Raw genomic sequence first — 18,879 nt, 5'->3', positions numbered from 1 at the left:
AAAAGATAGCAGTAATGCTACCTACATACCTCCAGGATAGTGGTTTTTTTAAAGAAAAATGAACATACTGATTGGTCATTGCTTGATTCATACAAGGACAAATCAACCAGAAATATGCTTGAATTACATCACCCTTTTGCAGTTGAATACGTTGAAGGCATTGCGCAACAAGGAAGCGATAGCTTATGAGTATTAACAAGTATTCATATTTAAATCATTAATAGGTCAATTTTTTTTAAAGTTGTGTATTCATTTCTATGCAGGGATTGTGGTGTTTTCCTGGATATTTTTGCTGAATATCTTAGTGATGGAATTTCTATTCCAACTACTGGACTACAAGCCGAATTATTCTGTGAAAGATATGGCGCACTACTGTGGAAGTATGGTTGTTGGAAGTCCAAGGATGGTTATGTTAGCGAAAACGACAATCCAAAACAACCTAAGAGAGATTTCATCTCTCCTAGTCAAGGAGAACCGATGGACGTCGAGTAGTTTTTTTTAATTTTATAGTAGTAGAATGTACAATTTTGTTTTTGCACCAATAGTAAATATTTTTTTCTCTGTTCAACAACTTAGCAGACTTTTAAGCTTTTCTCATATGCATGTATCAGATACTGATGTATCAAAATAGAATGCTTATAAGACATATTATTTATTTATCAGAGTTTCATTTATCAATCTTCAATGCTTTTGATACATCTTGATTATGTATCAGATTCTAATGTTTCAAAATTTAATGAATATGATACATATAAATTTATGTATCAGAAACTCATATATCAACCTTTACAGCTCCTGATACATCTACTATATGTATCAGATTATAATGTTTAAAGATTTAATCATTCTGATACATATACATTTATGTATCAGAAACTCATGTATCAACCTTTACAGCTCCTGATACATCTACTTTATGTATCAAATTCTAATGTTTCAAGATTTAACTATTCTGATACATCTACATTTATATATCAGAATCTAATGTATCAACATTTACATCTCCTGAAAACATATACTTTATATATCAGATTATAATGTTTCAAAAGTTTCTGATACATGAATGTATATGTATCAGAATCTCATTTACCATAATTTATAGCTCATGATACATATACTATATATATCAGTTTATAATGTTTCAAGATTTAATGATTCTGATACATATATATTTATGTATCAGAAACTCATATATCAACCTTTACAGCTCTTGATACATATACTATATGTATAAGATTATAATGTTTCAAGATATAATGATTCTGATACTTATACATTTATGTATCAGAAACTCATGCATCAACCTTTATAGCTCCTGATACATCTACTTTATGTATTAGATTCAGATGTTTCAAGATTTAATGAATTTGATACATCTACATTATGTATCAGAAATTCAAGTATCAACCTTTACAGCTCCCGATACATACACAAACTATATTAACACAACATGTTATGTATCAACCACAATTCAGTTGAAAAATAATACAACCACCTTCAAAGTATCAATCCTGAATACTTCGAATGGTTATGTATCCGCTATTCTCACGTATCAGTTTCGAAATTACTATATCAATACCAAGTAACTTACTGTAAAAATAATTACCAACCATCCATGTATCAATTATTGATATTCAATTAATATTCTGGTTAATTGATATACATATCAAATACAATCCTACACTGGAAAAAAATATGTAGATGTAAGTACAAATAGAATGTATCCTGGGATAACAAAATATCATTTCTCTTTGGGCATGAAATTACAAGTCTTTCTGTTGTGGCCTTCATGGCCACAACGACTACAAGAATTTATGCTCGTTCTTATCTTCTCACTAGAGTACTTTTTTCTTCCTTTCTTTGGTCTTCCTGGCATCCTTTTGTATCTTGGTGGCAAGATGATCTCTTCCAAAATTTCTTTTGGAATAGACCAATCTTTCTTATCTGGCATTAGAACCATTTGCAATTCATATGTATTTGCCAACGCCTCTGGCTTGTAGTAATCAGAAAAGTATGGGTGCATGTCTGTAATGTTCTTGCTCTTCAACACTGCAATTGCGTGTGGAGATGGTATCTCATCTAGTTGAAACCTGCCACAATTGCATGTTTTTCTTTCAAGACACACAATGTATCTTACACCCGACTCATAAACAGAATAAAAATATTTTGATGAAGCAACAACCTGCAGTAAATAATTATCAAAGATATGTATCAGAACTGATGTATCAAATACAAAACTGATGTATCAGTAAATAATGATCACAGGAAATTCAGAACTGATGTATCATATAGCTATGTATCAAGCAAATATATATCAAGTAGATATCTACTTAAAAAAATAACTAGTGTGTACCTTCATTCTCGAACACTTCATTGTGTTTGATACTAGGATATCTTCGAATTTCCTACCCAAAGTATATTTTGTATAAGCTGTTATTTCCCTATTTTTGCAGTTCCAAGCACCAAATAACATTCTCGTTTGCTTTAAAAAATCAATTATAGGCAGCTCTTGTGCTTCAACAAGACATCCATTGATACATTCTGCGATGTTAGAAGTCATCATTCTCCCCCTGTTGACAGTTGCATAAACTCTCGACCACTTTTCGTAACCCACATTTTTCAAATATTGTGTCATCCGGTGATTAATTTTTTCAACTTTTGCCATTAATTTTTTGAATTCATCTTTTCGGTATGCCTTTGCCATCGAGTAGAAGATGTCACTTAGTACAGCTTTGCTCCTCTTGTAGTTAGTACACACATTTTTTGATATATGCCATATGCATGCAAAGTGAGAGACATTGGAAAATACCATGTTTACACTCTTGATTATGCTTTCGTTCCTATCTGATACAACATACATATTGTCCTTCTCACCAAATGCATTTTTGAAGTTCTGAAAAAACCACGTTCATGATGAATCATTTTCTGTATCTACAACACCATACGCCAATGGCAATATGCAACCTAAAAAAATATTAACAGTGATAATATATTTATTAGAATTCATCAGAATCATAGCAAATGTGTCAAATTAGATGATAAAATGGTATTCAATATATAACAGTAACAAAAAGTAATACCTGCCCCATCAAGTGTGCTAGCTGATACAAATGTACCTTTATAAGGTCCATCAAGATGAGCACCGTCAACAACAACTACAGATCGACAAAACTGAAACCCCCTCATCAATGGTCTTAATGCTATGAATAGATACATGAACTCATCAGTTGGTGACTTGTGCATACTTATGTACAAATTTGGATATACGGTTTTTAGCATATGTATGTATACAGGCAGCTGTCTATATCCATCAGCAGGTTTCCCCCTTAACATCTCCAAAGCATGTTATTTTGCACGCTATGCTTGTTGATAGGTAATATCAATTCCATACGTTGCTTTAATATCCTTTTGTATATCATTGGGGTATGAATTCTTTTATGATTAACCAATTTAGGTGCCGTGAATGCACTTAAAAAAGCCTTTGTACCATGAACTTTGTTGAAAATCCTATCTCTTAATGCACATGAATGTTCACTATTGATATATCTCACTTTGAATATATCTGATTTTTTCCAACACGATGCTTTTATTCTCCAACAACAGTCATCAGAATAGCATATTAACACAAAACTGCATAATTTTAGAAAAAAAAGTTAACATGTATCAAATATACTTACTATGTATCAGTATGTATCGTGAATATAAACAACAAAATTAACTTTATAAAATCAACAATACATCTGGAAAAAGTACTGAACTGAGTTATATACATAATGTCACGATGTATCATGAAAGGTAAAATTAAAAAATATTAACATGTATCCAATACACAGAGATTCTTATGTATCTGATACATTCCTACAACAGTTTTTTTAAATGTTGCACTTGATACATAATACTTAGTATGTATTAGTATGCATCGTGAATATAAAATACAAAATTAACTTTAGAAATTCATCAGTACATCTGGGAAAAGTATTGAAATGAGTTATATAAATAATGTTATGATGTATCATGACAGGTAAAATTAAAAAATATTAACATGTATCTGATATATTTCTACAACTATTTTTAAGCCTTTATTTAACTATTGTACTTGATACATAATACTTAGTATGTATCAGTATGTATCATGAATATAAATCAGTAAAATTAACTCTAAAAATTCAACAGTATATCTGGAAAAGGTATTGAATTTAGTTGTATACATAATGTTATGATGTATCATGACATGTAAAATAAAAAATATATATTACCCTGTACCAGATACACAACGATTCTTATGTATCTGATACATTCTGAAAGCAAATTTTTGAATTGTTTTACTTGATACATAATACTTTGTATGTATCAGTATGTATCATGAACATTAAACAACGAAAATTATCTCTACAAAATCAGATTTCCAAACTCAGCATATGCACATACCTTTTACTGTCAGATCTTTTAACTTTGAAATTGAATCCATTATCAATTTTGTATTAGGCCATTAAATCAACTAGTAATGTTTTGTCCTTATACAATTGATTCTCTTTCACTTCCGCACCATTTGTATCAGATATGTAGTTCGTCACATCAAATTTTGGTATATAACAAGCTACAGCATTACCAGATTCCACTAAACCAAAAATTTGTGACTCATTCGTGTTTGGTTCGGCACAAACAATTGCTCCAAATGTAGCGTCAAATGTTTGTAAATCACGTATCTTTCTATCAGATGTTGTTATGCATAGGGGATACTTTACGAATTTCGGTTCGTTCTTTTTCAACTCTATGTAAAGATTAACACCCATATCATTACGAATCATCATTGGAGACGCGTTTCCTTGAACTATGTATCGGATTTCAATATTTTTTAATGATTTATCTATGGTCAATTTAATAGCTATTACTGCTTTTAGAGACGAGTACGATACATTGTCGCCCACTATTATTCCATCACTTTTCTATAGTTCATAACTCACCTCGGATTGCCAAACTCCAGAATGTCTCAGTAGTATCGCGATATTCATCTTGATTCGATTGATAGAACTCAAAATTTGGATTGAATTTTTTGTTAGAAGTTATGCTCTGTTTTTTGAATTTTCCTTCAAATTCAGAACCGTTTCTTTTTTTAAAGGAATCTTTGTCTTAATTCGCACTTTAATTGATTAAAACAATCAATCATAGCTTGAATTACGTTACTACCCATAAATAACCCAACAATATTAATTATTTTACACCCAAAATCTGATGTATCGGCATAGTATGTAATGTATTAGAAATTTGAAAAAAAGAGGAAATTGGGTAATTTAAGAAAAATGAGGAATGCATTGTAATTGGGTATTTTCACTATGACATTTAGGTAAAGTTTACTAAAAAATTTCTATCATTAATCTAATTATTCTTAATACATGCTAACTGAAAAAAACAAGACTACGAATCAACTAAATATAAAATATAAAATAATTAAATAAAATAAAGTTGAGAAAAGATTTTACCTCTTTCCGGGCAGCAAGATTTAAGATGATGAGCGGAAGACAACTCCACCACCACCCAAGAGCTTGATGGAACTCCAATCTACCAAAAAAAAGATTAAAAATTTAGACTCGAACCTTCGTGGGTTCGACGTTATAAGAACACTGTTTTTAGCCTAAATTTAGACTTCAATCTCCTATTTTCCTTAAAGAGAAATATAGATTGAAAGCTAGAAATTTTCACAACTTTTAGGCTGGGGACAAGAGTCCAAAATTCTAGCCAAGTTAAGAAAATTTCTAACTTTGGAGTGGCTAAAAAACCTCCCACTTCTTCTCCCTTCTTAATAAGAATATGATCCTTTATATAGGTTCCAAAAACTTCAAATTTTCTTACAATTTTCGATGTGGGAGATTGGAGATTTTTTATTTTTTATTTTGTTTTAGAAAAAACTAAAATTTTCAAAAATGCAAACTATAATTAAAATAACCTAACTAACATTGTATTTAGTTAAAAATAAAATCTTTTTGAAATGATTTTCGAATAACTACGTAAATAGTAATCAAAGATACTATTATATAAAAACATGTATATTATACTAAAATTTATAAATAAAAAAAATAGTTAAGAATAATATGAAAATATCTTTATTTTTATAAAAGCTAATTATTTCAAAATGTTTGAAATTCAAAAAAATTCGATAGCTAATTTACTTTGTGGAGGGTGAAAATTGGGTGTCAACAAGCCTACCTCCTTCAAAGAAGTTTCTCAAGATCCTTAGTGGATTCATGCTATGCAACAGGAGATAGATGCTTTGGAGGCTAATCATACTTGGGAGCTAGTTCGTTTACCTGTTGGTCAGAAAACTATAGGTGCTAAGTGGGTGTACAAGATCAAGCATAAAGCCAATGGGAAGATTGACAAATATAAGGCCAGGCTAGTGGCCAAAGGTTACACTCAAAGAAAAGGCCTACATTATTATAAGACCTTTTCTCTTGTTGCTAAGATGGTTTCAGTCAGGACTATCATCAGTGTTTTTGCTTCTAGGGAATGGGATATGTTTCACAAGGATGTCAGTAATGCTTTCCTTCAAGGAGACTTGGATGAAGTTGTGTATATGGAACTTCCTTAGGATTTCCATAAACAAGGGGAGACTAGAGTATGCAAGCTCTTGAAGTCATTATATGGCCTTAAACAGGCTTCAAAGCAGTGGAATATTAAACTCACATCAGCTCTCTTGGCTGATAATTATAAACTAAGTTCCCATTAGGGCTTTTCAAAATCGACCACTACCGATAACCCAAACGCAAAATTGGCTTATTGGTATTGGGTTATCGGATTAGCGGGTGGGGAATGAATTTAAATTTTATAATTAATGGCTTATCGATGTGGGGGACGGATTACTCAATTTTGTTATTGAGTAAACCGTTAACCCGTTAAAAATTTATTATATTTTATTATATTTCTATCCCTAAACATATAAAATATGTATGGTAATTATAATTTGTAAACCTAAAAATAAGCCTCAATAGGACAAGTCCATTTAGTTAAATAGGCCAAGCCCATTTAATTAAATAGGCCAAGCCCATTTAAAGTATAAGACCCTAATTTTATCTAAATCTAAATAAGTTGCCAGTTGCACACTTGCACTTGCTGGCTGTTGCATCTGTCTCATACTCTCATCTCTATTCTCTCATTTTTTTTCTCTCTCAAAATTGAAAATCTTGTCGAAACAAGTAGACAAATCATAAGCTACAACCGCTATAAGGAGACGATTTCTCTAACTCTGAGTCTGCTCCCTCAGTCTTCGGATTGTACTTCTCACTGGCTTTGACTTTGCCGCAATCTTTGCAACCCCAAATTCCCACTGCTTTCCGCTTTACTGCATACTCTCCACAAAACTCACAAAAGTACTTGTTGTGCTCGCTAACCTCCATCTTCTTAATCTGCTTATGCAGACTGGCACCATAACGGGTACCATACTTTCCAATGATTCCAGCCTTCTTGGTCCTCTTAGTCATTTTTGTCTATTGATTTTTCAATATGTTCTTTTGATGCATGTTTACTCTTGTTGTGAATTTTGGCTAAAGCATGAATTTCTTTGAGATTTCAGATCGTTGGTTCACTGATTCTTTATGTTAATGTGCTAAATCTTCACTTTATGTCTAAATCGGCTTCGAATCTGCTTTGATTATTTCTGTTAATTTTAGTATGTGCTTCACTGATTTTGGCGTTATTAAACTATTGGTATAAAATTGATTATCCATATCGTAGCTTATTTTTGGGTTGTTGATTGAAATACAGGGACTTACATATCGTAGCTTACATGTTACCACCGATACACCGTCCGATAACCGTTCGATAATTGCTAATTCGATACCGAACCAACCGATATCTTATAGGTTGGCTAGCGGATTAATACTTTTAAAAGCCGATAACCGTTAAGTCAAACCGTTAAGCATAATAATCCGTCTGATCCGCCCGATAAGCAGCCCTAGTTCCCATGATCATTCACTGTTCGCTAAGCAGCAAGGATTAGATATTATGATCATCCTTATCTATGTGGATGACCTTCTCATTACTGGAAATAATCAAGTTTTTATCTCTGAGGCGAAGCAATATCTGCACACCAAGTTTAAAGTTAAATATCTAGGACAACTCACCTATTTCCTAGAAATAGAAGTCCTGAGGTCCAAGCATGGGGCATTACTCAACCAGAGGAAATATGCTTTGGAGGTCATAACTGATGTTAGTTTAAGTGGAGCTAAGCCAGCTTCCACACCATTAGAAGCCAACATTAAATTGACAAGTGTAGCCTATGATGATCATTCTGGAAAAGTGATTGATGATCCTCTACTAGAAGATGTTCCTGCTTATCAAAGACTAGTTGGAAAATTGATCTACTTAACTATAACCAGACCTGATATTTGTTTTGCTGTACAATTTCTCAGCCAGTTCATGAAATAACCCAAAAGATCTCATTGGGATGCAGCACTCAGGGTGATAAGGTATCTCAAACACTCTCCTGGATTAGGAGTCTTCATGAAGAAAGGATCTGCCTTGAAATTGAGTGCCTACTGCGATTCAGATTAGGCAGCATGTCCCAACATTAGGAGATCAGCGACAAGCTTTGTGATTCAACTAGGAGGTTTCCTGATCTCTTGGAAATCTAAGAAGCAACATACAGTTAGTCGTAGTTCAGCAAAGTCTGAATATAGAAGCATGGCTTCAGTGGTAGCTGAAGTCATCTGGTTGGTTGGTCTGTTGCAAGATATTGGAATCCATGTTCCTACTCCTGTAGAATTATACTGTGACAATAAGGCTGCAATCCAAATAGCTTCAAATTCTATGTTTCATGAACGAACGAAACATATTGAAATTGATTGTCACTTTGTGAGAGAAAAAATTCAGACAGGGCTAATCAAACCCACACATTTATCTACTACTTTGTAGTTAGGTGACCTGCTTACCAAAGGTCTTGGAATGGCACAACACCATTTCCTTCTATCCAAGTTTGGGGTTCTAGATGTCTTCCACCCTACAACTTGAGGAGGTATATTGGAATAACTGATTCCTTTTCTGTTAATCACCGGAAGTACTGTTAGAAGTTTGTTAGAAGGTAGTTAGTTGGAAGAATTAGTTGTTAGATCACTTGCAAGTATTGACAGTTGTACCCAACTAATTAGAATTAGTTGAATCTATAAATAGTGAGCATCATGTGTAATTGCTTCAATTCGCTGATTCAATAAAACAGTTCATATTTCTCTCTTCTTCTAAATCTCTGTAAGTTCAGAGATCTGCTTCAATGGTGAATGCATGTACAATGTATTCCTTATGTTGAACTCAAATTCACAATTATAGATATATTCAGATTAATCAAGTGGTTAACAACAATAACAACATATACGGTGTAATTTCAAAAGTAGGAATATAGGGAGGGTAGAATATATCAAAATCTTATCTTTATTTTTGTGAGATAAAAAAATTATTCTCAATAGGCTATCATCTAAAAGAAGGGTAGCCTTGGAGTAACTGGTAAAGTTGTTGTCATGTGACCAGGAGGTCACGGGTTCAAGCCTTGAAAACAGCCTCTAGCAGAAATGCAAGGTAAGACTGCGTACAATATACCTTTGTGGTCGGGCCTTCCTCCGAACCTTGCGCATAGCAGAAGCTTTAGTGCACCGGGCTGCCCCTTTTAGGCTATCATCTAAAAAAAACAATGAACAAAATACTTGCAGAAACAAATATGAATACACAACGAAGAAAAAGACATTAGTGACACCTTAATCATATTACTAGTAGTATAAAAATACTAAAGTACCTAATCTCCTTTGACCTCCATGTCTTTTTATGTAAGATCATATTTTCGATCAGCTGAAATAGTGTATGTCCTTACAGGCTCATACCAATTAAATGATTGTGACATAAAAAAAACATATTTAATAATTAAGATTTGAATTATTATAATTTTAAAATAAAAAACAAATAAATTTAATTATAGATCTAAATTATAAAAGTTAAAACCTTCATTAAATATAAATAAATATGACCTAAATAATCTTGCGTCAATGAAAAAGAGTTACATGTGATGAAAGGTACATTGAATAAAATGTATTAATAATGTTGAAATTTATTATATTTAAAGTGGCAAATGAGGTTCACAATCACTTGTAAAATATTATGGCCATCCACTAGGAAATACCTCATTTTACTCGTGTCATCTTCGATTTGACATTGAGAGCACTATTTCCAACCAGCCATAGAGGAGGGGCTATAAAATTGGCAACACAACAATGTGTGCAGGTCCCCCCATGATAGAGACTTTTAATTTTGAGTGACGTTTCATCAACAATATTTTTTTTTATTCAAAAATTATGTTTGATCATAAAATTTGATATTCTATTTGAGTTTGAAAATATCAAATATAATTATTTTTTAAAATATCAAATACTATTATTATTTTTACTATTTTCACTCCAAATCATTAAAAAAACAACTTCAATTCATGATCAAATACAATTCCAATGTTCCAATACCATTTTTTATTTTGAAAAAATAAAACTATAGCACTTTATTCAAATTTCACAATTTTCATGGCAAAGCACATTTAACTCTTTTATAGTGAGAAAAGTTAAGGTACTTTAATGTTCAAAATAATTTTGTGACTATTGTTATAATGAGGTAAAAGGTTAGCGACTACATTATTAAAGTGGTTAAAGTTCAATAATACATGCATATGCTTATGGATTGTGGTTTTTAAAGAACTTGTGATGCATAAATTACTCCAAGAATTTGAGGGACGAAGAGGCAACTAATACTCTGAAAAATGAATCCATGTAGGCTACTTTTGACACATTGATACCATTTGACAAAACAAAATGTGTTATCCAAAATGCATGTTAAACATTTTTGTCCGAGCAAAGTCACAAGATACTTCAAAAAATGTAGAGGTCTAAACATATAAAAACACTTTATTGGCTAACTTGATAAGTAATAGTTGCATCATTCAACAATGCACTAACAACATGTCATCAAGATTCAGGTAAAAGCCTATAATCACATTCTTTCTCATGAGGTGACCTACTGCTCCCATCATTGCCAGGTTCATAAAACCGGCAGACGAACAGAAAATAAAAGAAGTTGAGCAAACTCAAAAATGTTAGTAGCCAGAAATAGTAATCCAGGTGACCCCTGTTAATGTTGCTAGAAAGCCAGCTTGTTTTACCTCCTGTTGATGAAAGCCAATCCACACCACTCACCAGAAAGCTTCCAACCAAACTCGACACAGCAGTCCCAATAGTGTACATAGCTGACGCAATGCTGGACATGCTTTTGGGAAATAGAGCATAGAAGAACTCAATCTGTCCAACTGCATGGGCAGCCTCGGCCACTCCGAGTAGTGCATACTGTGGCACGAGCCACATAGCAGACATGTTCACTAAAGCACTTGGGTCGTCCTCATGTCCTTCCTCTATTGCCCTTTGTCGTCTAATGCTTTCTGTTATTGCTGACAATGCCATAGATATACAAGAGACCATTAAACCAATCCCCATTCGGGTGACATGACTTAGCCCTCTTGGCCGTCCAGTATATTTTGATAGCAAAGGGACCAAAACACGGTCATAGAAAGTAACCCAGATTGTCAAAGCAATAATCAAGAAAACACTGAATGATGCTGCTGGTAATTCGAGTTGAGGGATGACATGTCTATCCATGGTCTTTGTTTGAAGTACGGAAAATGAGAATTGATTTATGGTCACATAGATCATAAAACCAGTGGACCACATAGGAAGTACTCTAATAAGAGCCTTCAGTGATTCAACTTGTTCCAAACTACAGAGATTCCATGGATTTGAAGCTGATCCATCAGCATTCAAATCTCTTTGAGGATCTTGAATCATGCAAGCTCTATTTAAACACCTATAATGTACAATAAAATCTTATGACAATGAATTGAAATATCATATTGCGATGGAAAAAGGGTGAAAAGAGTAGAGACAAGAAATTGTAGCTACAGTTTTATGATTAACATATCATAAAGTCTTCAACTCAAATATTGACAATGGAAATGCCATTGGTGAAAAGATGGAGGCACTGACCTGAAGTCATTTGATGGCGTCAACACCTCTGATTCAAGTGGCCAATGATAGAAGTCATCACAATCAGTCAATGGAAGACGGGTATTTCTTTTCCTAAAAGCTGCTACAACTGCTTGAAACAATCCTATGAACAAGCTTTCTTTAGCTTTCACTTTGATATACAGAGGAGAACCAATTAGGAACATTGAGACAGACAAAAACATGAGTATAACAGGGATGCCAAAGCCAACTTGCCAACCATAACGATCTTGAATATAAACGATAGTGGTAACTGCAAGAATAGTTGAAATCCCTATGCTAGCATAGTACCAGTTGAAATAGCTATCAACAAGTCTCTTGTTCTCAGGGTTCCCTTTTTTTTCCAATTGATCGGCACCAAATATTATAGAACAAGGTCTAATAAAACCAGCTCCGATGGACATAAACACAAAAGATGAAAATAGAACAGCAAGCTGGAATGCTGTTGGTCCATTACAAACATGTTGGAAGTGAGAGCAGGGTAAGGACGTGAGTTGTGGAATCATGGTTGTGAGCCAAAGAATAATCATTCCCTGTCGAAGAAGAATGTTAAACGTTGCAGCCGTACAAGTCCAATACGAGAAGGGGAAGGAATGTTTACAATCTGCTAAAGGGTGAGAAAATGTCATAAATAGTCCCTTGACTATATGAGTAGCTCTAAAATGATCCCTTAACTATGTATTTACCAGATTTAGTGCTTTAACAATTCAAAAACTTATCTAGTTTCGTCCCTTAACTATACACATGCCAGTTTTAGTCCCTTAATTATACACTTACTAGTTTTAGTCTTTTAAGTATTCAGAAACTTATCAAATTTGGTCTTTGTCCATTTTTTTTATACAAATAACTAAGGTTTATATTAGCGGAACTTATGTCTTCCTAAAATTAAATCTTTAATCCATGTTTCAATTGTTTCTCTCTCCCTACTTTTTTTTTCAAATTACTCTTATTAAAAGAACAATAACCTCAACGATTCAAAATAAAATTAATAAAGAAAGAAGATATAATTAAGTCCTAATTTTATTCAATGAAGGATAAAATGAATCATATTATTGTTGTGAATGACTTGAATATGCTATGTTTCCTTCTTTAATGGTTGACAGTTCATAATCAGCATGAATTTTTTTAATTTTCATACAAAAGAAAAAAAATAAAAGATTTGATCTTATTACTCAAATTTTTCTACATAAAATAAAACAAATAGAATAATAAAATCGATCTATTTTAAAATTAAAAGAAAAACTAAAAAAAGGTTGCAAATCTACCATTTATAAATTTTAACTTCTGAAAAATTAAACAAATTCCCTTCAATAAAGTCGTTGGAGTACAAGATTTGGAATTAAAACATGTGAGAAAAAAACTATTAGTTTTATTTTCATTGTGAAAAAATTGTTTCTACTAAAATATTAATAAACTTCTCCCCACATCTAGTGGATAATAATTTTTTTCTTTTTATGATAAATTTTAGCATATTTAAGTCATTAATAGCAACAATATGCTTCATTTTATCCTCCGTTGAATATAGTTATGACTTATATTTTTTTTACTCGTGATTTTATTTTGAATTGTTGAGGTTAAATTTTTTTTCATAAGAGTAATTTGAAGAAAAACTAGCAGGGAAAGAAAAACAACTGAAAAAATGGATTAAGATTTTAATTTCACTAAGGCATAAATTATGTTAATATAAACCTAAGTTATTTATATAAAAAATGGATAAAGACCAACAATGATAAGTTTTTAAATACTCAAAGGACTAAAATCGGTAAATGTATAATTAAGGAACTAAAATTGATACATGTATAGTTAAGAGATCAAACCTGATAAATTTTTGAATAGTTTAAAAAATCAAATCCGATAAATTTATAGTTAAGGTACCATTTTAGACCCAATAACTGATGAAGTAATAAAGCTACAGTCAGATACTATGGTACTGGGAAGTGTGTCTATTCTAATCAGTATAAGCGCAATTATCACAACCAAATGAAATCCAGATTGACACATAGCCGTTTGGATTGCTTACAAGCTGTTTTCAGTTTTTTTGAATATTTGACTGAACAACTTAAAATTATTTTGTGCTTAAAATAACCCACAATAAATAATTGAATTTGTTTGAATTGACTTATTTTAAACAACATATAAGTTGAACTGTACCTATTTACTTATTTTTTTAAAAACCTATAAGTAGTTTTCAACTAAGTGGCTTAAAATAAGTCCTCGGACTGAAGAAACAATTAGCTTCACACCCATTATACCAGCAAGTTCATTCCAACTAATTTTTTTGTCACATTAAAGTTTAACACAACTGTTCTCACTCTAACATTAAGTCAAAGACTCAAAAAAACTATTTTTTTGTCAATTAAAGTATAAATTGCTCAGTTACTACTCTAATTAGAATAACTGAAGCAAGCAAAATGGCAACTCACAATAAGGGTAGAAAAGGATCCAACTGCAACAGCCTTGAACCGACCCAAGTAAGAATCAGAAATAATTGCCCCAACAATGGCCAACCCATTTGAAAGTGCAGTCCAAATTCCAAGAATGCTAGTTCCACCAGCAGCAGTCATGTGATAATACGTCATCAAGTAGATTATCATATTTGTTTGTAAACCATAACTTGCTACCCTTTCAAATGATTCATTCACTGCAACAAAAAAAAAATTAAAAAAATTAGTATGCAAGTAATTTGAAGAACAAAAAATGAAAGAAAAGTAGTAGAGTGTACCAATGATGAAAGGCATGGTCCTAAGACCACCCTTTCTTGGTTTCTCATCAACTAATTGTGTTTCTCTATCCATTTTCACTACCACTGTCTCTCTTTCTCTCTGTTTTTGCTATTCAGTTCACTCTTAGCTTTAAATATGACCTAAAAGATAAGAGGGGTAGGTGGGATATGCACCATTAAGTCTGGACGAGTAAGACAAAGGATATTTTATGAGTTGGTGTATCTCAATGAGATTATTTTATCGTATTTATCCTTCCTTCTAATGAGTTTTTTTTAACTAACTGAAGAATAATTTTAAAATAATCTAAAAAATTATAATGAAAAGTAATCTTAAAATAATTTAATACACAAAATTAAATAACCCAAAAGGAATAAGAAATAGTAGAAACACTAACCTCAGGTAACCCACTATTACCTCGCTTTAAATTCGATGCTTCCAAAGTTTCGAGATGGTTCAATTTATTTATTAAATATATTTAAATTTAAATTTGGGAGTATGGATAATTTCAAAAAATATATATTCAATTAGAAAATTAAATCTACGATTTATATTCAATAATAACTTACAGAAATACGTATTTATAAAAATTCATGACAGACTATTTCATAAACTTATCATTAAGTTGTTATAAAATATATTTAATTACATTTGATTTAAATATTAAATAAAAAATAAAAATATGATATCAATAATAATAATAATAATAAAGAAAGAAACGAGAAAAAAAATAAAGAATAGAATAAGAAACGAGAATAATAATAATAATAATAATAATAATAATAATAATAATAATAATAATAATAATAATAAAGAAGAAGAAGAAGAAAGAAAAGAAAAAGAAACGAGAAAAAAAAGAATAGAATAAGAAACGAGAAAAAAAAATCAAAAAAGAAAAAGAAGAAACGAGAAAAAGAGGGAGAAAATGTTGGAAAAAGATTGGTCTCTTTTTATTCAGTTATTGTTAACTATAAAAAATAATTGAATTGTATTTAAAAAATTAAAAATAAGGAAGAGTAATAAACTAATTTTATTTTAATAAATAGATGTAATATTTGAATTTAAACTTAAATGAAATTTGAATTAAAATAAAATTCTACCTTCTTAACATCTTCTTATATATGCTCCAATTATATCTAATATTAAGTTTTTTTTTTATATATATATAGATGATCATTAGCTCTATTAGTGAATTTATTTACTTCGTTTCTCATTTTCTAAAGCTTTTTTTTTGTTTTAATATTTTTCTTTTCATATGCAAATAGTGATGGTCATATTCTAGGCTAAATTATTTTCATACTATATCCAAGTCTGAAATCAAGTAAATTATATTTTTTATTCTAATTTTATTCTTGTAGTTTTTTTATAACAATAAATACAATTGATTACATAAAGTTTTTATATAGTAAATAATATAATAAGAAAAAAGATTAAACGCAAAAGCTTTATTGTTAATTACATAACTATTTTCACTCATATAGATTTTGATTAGAGGTAGAGGAAGGGAGGAAGGGGAGGGAGGGGGGGGAGGAGTGAGGAGAGTAGAATATTTCTTTTAAAAAAATAAATTGAGGGGTGGAAGGGAGATATTATCAATCTTATATCTTTAGATTTTGAATAATATAATTAAAAAATATGAAGAATAAAGTCTTTTCTTTTTACGATTAGATGAATATTTTTTTTGTATAAACTGAATTAGAGGTTGGAGTATTAGATTTTCTTATAAATTGAATTAAAGGTGGGGGTATTAGAACACTTTTTTTAAAAGAAAAATTAAGGGTGGGGTGTAGGGGTGAACGTAAATATTTTTTTTCTATATTTTTTTGAGTAATACGATGATAGTTCAACTTTTATTTTAAAGTTATATGATTTTAACATGCTCAAACAACATATTTTCGTATGAAATAATTAAAAATATTAATTTAATATTATCCGCACATCACGTAAGTACATATACTAGTTATTCTTAATACTTTTTTAGTAGAGTATGTACAGAACTTGTCCAATGTGGTTTATATTTCATATGTAATTTACCATATTGCAAATAATTATCATTGTTGACCAATTTCAAAAAGAAATTGGTCCAAGTCACACTCTCTCTCTCTCTCTATATATATATATATATATATATGTATGATAAAGGAGAAACATAAATAAAATGATGTGACATTTCTCTATGACTTTCATTTGCATTTATCCTTTTTCTGATTTTTGAAATCTTTCCTTCATTCTTTCATTAATCAATTTATTTAATATAATTAAATAAATTCTATCATATAATTATTACATCTAATTATAATTTACGAGTTACAAAAAACCTACACATATTTACATTCTCTACTTAAATAGCATGTCTCTTCAACTTCCTTCTACCTATTTTTTATGGCTTAAGCAATCTATAAATAACAATCATTTGTGGAGTTGTTGAATGTTCATTTTCTTTTTGTTCTTCTTTTTTATTAGTAGTATAATATTTTCTTCTTTTTTGTTGTTTTTTCTTCATTTTTTTCATAGATCATGTATTTAATCATCAAAAGAGAGGATGTAGAAAATGTGATGTGATAATATGTTCATCACTTTGATGAAGATCATACATATATTTTTCAGAATTTTTTCATGTGTCATAATTACAAAACACAAGTTCATCAAGATTAAGAACGAAATTTGATGGCAGTGTAAGATTCATTAAAAATGATGATCGCATTAATTTGGTACAAGTTCATCAAGATGAAAAAGGAAGTTTGATGATCTTGGAAGATTCATCAAGAGAGATGGTTAGATTAATTTGATAAAATGAAAATTTAAATGATTTACAAAAATGTATATAAATACACTTTTTGTTGCTTCTTTTAGTATTCTCAATTAATTACTTTAAATACAAAATATACTCTATTACAAAGTTTTACACTTCATATATCAAGGGATAAATTTGTAATATAAGATTAATTATTTTGTTGTTAACATAAACCTATTGGTATTTCAATATATAACTTCTTACCTTTTAAATATAATACATATATATAGAGGGAGAATGATAATGCGACATAGTTCTTTGGCCAAAAATTCATCATTTTTGTGGCACCTCTCTACCACTATTGTTCTTTATTTAATTTTTTTGTGAATTTTTTTGATTTCTTTATTTTCTATTATCCTCAAAATATTTGTCGAAAATTAAAATAATAAAAATAATAATAATAATAATTATAATAATAATAATAATTATTATTATTATTATTATAAAAGCTAGACTTAGAAGAGGTGATGTGGCATGCCTCTAAAGTCAAAAATGACATTTTTTTCTCAATATTTTGATATTTTCTTTTATTTCTCCTATTTATATGATATATTAGAAATTCCAAAAATTATTTCTTAATTACATTCTTTTAATTATCCATCCCCTTTTAAGTTTAGAAAGCCCAAAAGTCATTGTCATTAATTTAGTATTTTAGTGATCATTTATTATGTAATAAAATAATATAAAGCAAACATATATCTTTATATTTTTTTTTCTTTTTTGTGCTTATTTTTAATTTTTTTGATGTATTATTGACAATTTTTTTAAAAAAAACAACGAAAATTATAAAGAAAAAATGAATAGTTACGTAACATAAAGTTTCTTTTTTCATGGCTTTTATTTGTCTTAACAAATATTCATCATAGTTAGTAATAACTTAGGACGTATGGAATAAAATAAAATTGATAATTATTTGTCTTAAGTCCTATTAAAAGTGATAATTAATTATTCTCTTTATTAATTTGTCAGAAGAATTATTTTCTTTCTTTAAAATGATTTCTAAAGAACAACAACACTAATAAACTCGATGTGATTTCATAATGTGATTTGAAAAGAGAAAAAATGTAAGCAGACCTAACCTTCTATCTTTGAGAAGATAGAGATGCTATCTTTTAAAATTTAACTATCCACAACTGATTCAAAATACAATAGCGGACTTACAAATATTACAATTTATTTTTAAAGTCACTGTCAATCTTTCTTCTCAAGCTTTTATATTAAGCTCCTCATAAAATATACTATTCATATCTGGATTTTTTATAATTTACAAATATCAATCTCTTTAATTGCATCT

At 30.2% G+C, this 18,879-nt stretch overlaps 2 protein-coding genes across 2 annotated transcripts; both read right to left on the bottom strand.

Annotated features, from left to right (window-relative positions):
• Window positions 1-1,686: 1,686 nt before the first annotated feature.
• On the bottom strand, window positions 1,687-10,349 carry LOC129880305 (uncharacterized). Its single transcript, XM_055954279.1, has 5 exons — window positions 9,583-10,349; window positions 5,481-5,559; window positions 3,081-3,630; window positions 2,354-2,964; window positions 1,687-2,182 (listed from the first exon to the last, which is right to left on the bottom strand). Exons 4-5 carry the CDS (start codon window positions 2,858-2,860, stop codon window positions 1,742-1,744), a joined length of 948 nt encoding a protein of 315 aa, XP_055810254.1. The 5' UTR covers window positions 2,861-2,964; window positions 3,081-3,630; window positions 5,481-5,559; window positions 9,583-10,349; the 3' UTR covers window positions 1,687-1,741.
• A 550-nt stretch (window positions 10,350-10,899) lies between these two features.
• On the bottom strand, window positions 10,900-14,973 carry LOC129880303 (protein NRT1/ PTR FAMILY 1.2-like). The gene is made up of 4 exons (XM_055954278.1): window positions 14,794-14,973; window positions 14,495-14,712; window positions 12,054-12,604; window positions 10,900-11,874 (listed from the first exon to the last, which is right to left on the bottom strand). Exons 1-4 carry the CDS (start codon window positions 14,864-14,866, stop codon window positions 10,986-10,988), a joined length of 1,731 nt encoding a protein of 576 aa, XP_055810253.1. The 5' UTR covers window positions 14,867-14,973; the 3' UTR covers window positions 10,900-10,985.
• Window positions 14,974-18,879: the final 3,906 nt, after the last annotated feature.

This window comes from Solanum dulcamara, chromosome 2, assembly GCF_947179165.1.
Source record: "Solanum dulcamara chromosome 2, daSolDulc1.2, whole genome shotgun sequence".
Classification (NCBI taxonomy): domain Eukaryota; kingdom Viridiplantae; phylum Streptophyta; class Magnoliopsida; order Solanales; family Solanaceae; genus Solanum; species Solanum dulcamara.
Note: the sequence above shows the minus strand (reverse complement) of the source record. Positions and strands in the feature narration are given on the sequence as shown.

Coding starts and splice junctions, on each gene's coding strand:
- LOC129880305 (XM_055954279.1), bottom strand. CDS start 2,860: ATGTATGTTGTATCAGATAGGAACGAAAGCATAATCAAGAGTGTAAAC. Junction 2,183..2,353: donor TGAAGTGTTCGAGAATGAAG/GTACACACTAGT, acceptor TATTTACTGCAG/GTTGTTGCTTCATCAAAATA.
- LOC129880303 (XM_055954278.1), bottom strand. CDS start 14,866: ATGGATAGAGAAACACAATTAGTTGATGAGAAACCAAGAAAGGGTGGT. Junction 14,713..14,793: donor GACCATGCCTTTCATCATTG/GTACACTCTACT, acceptor TTTTTGTTGCAG/TGAATGAATCATTTGAAAGG. Junction 11,875..12,053: donor ACGCCATCAAATGACTTCAG/GTCAGTGCCTCC, acceptor TGTACATTATAG/GTGTTTAAATAGAGCTTGCA.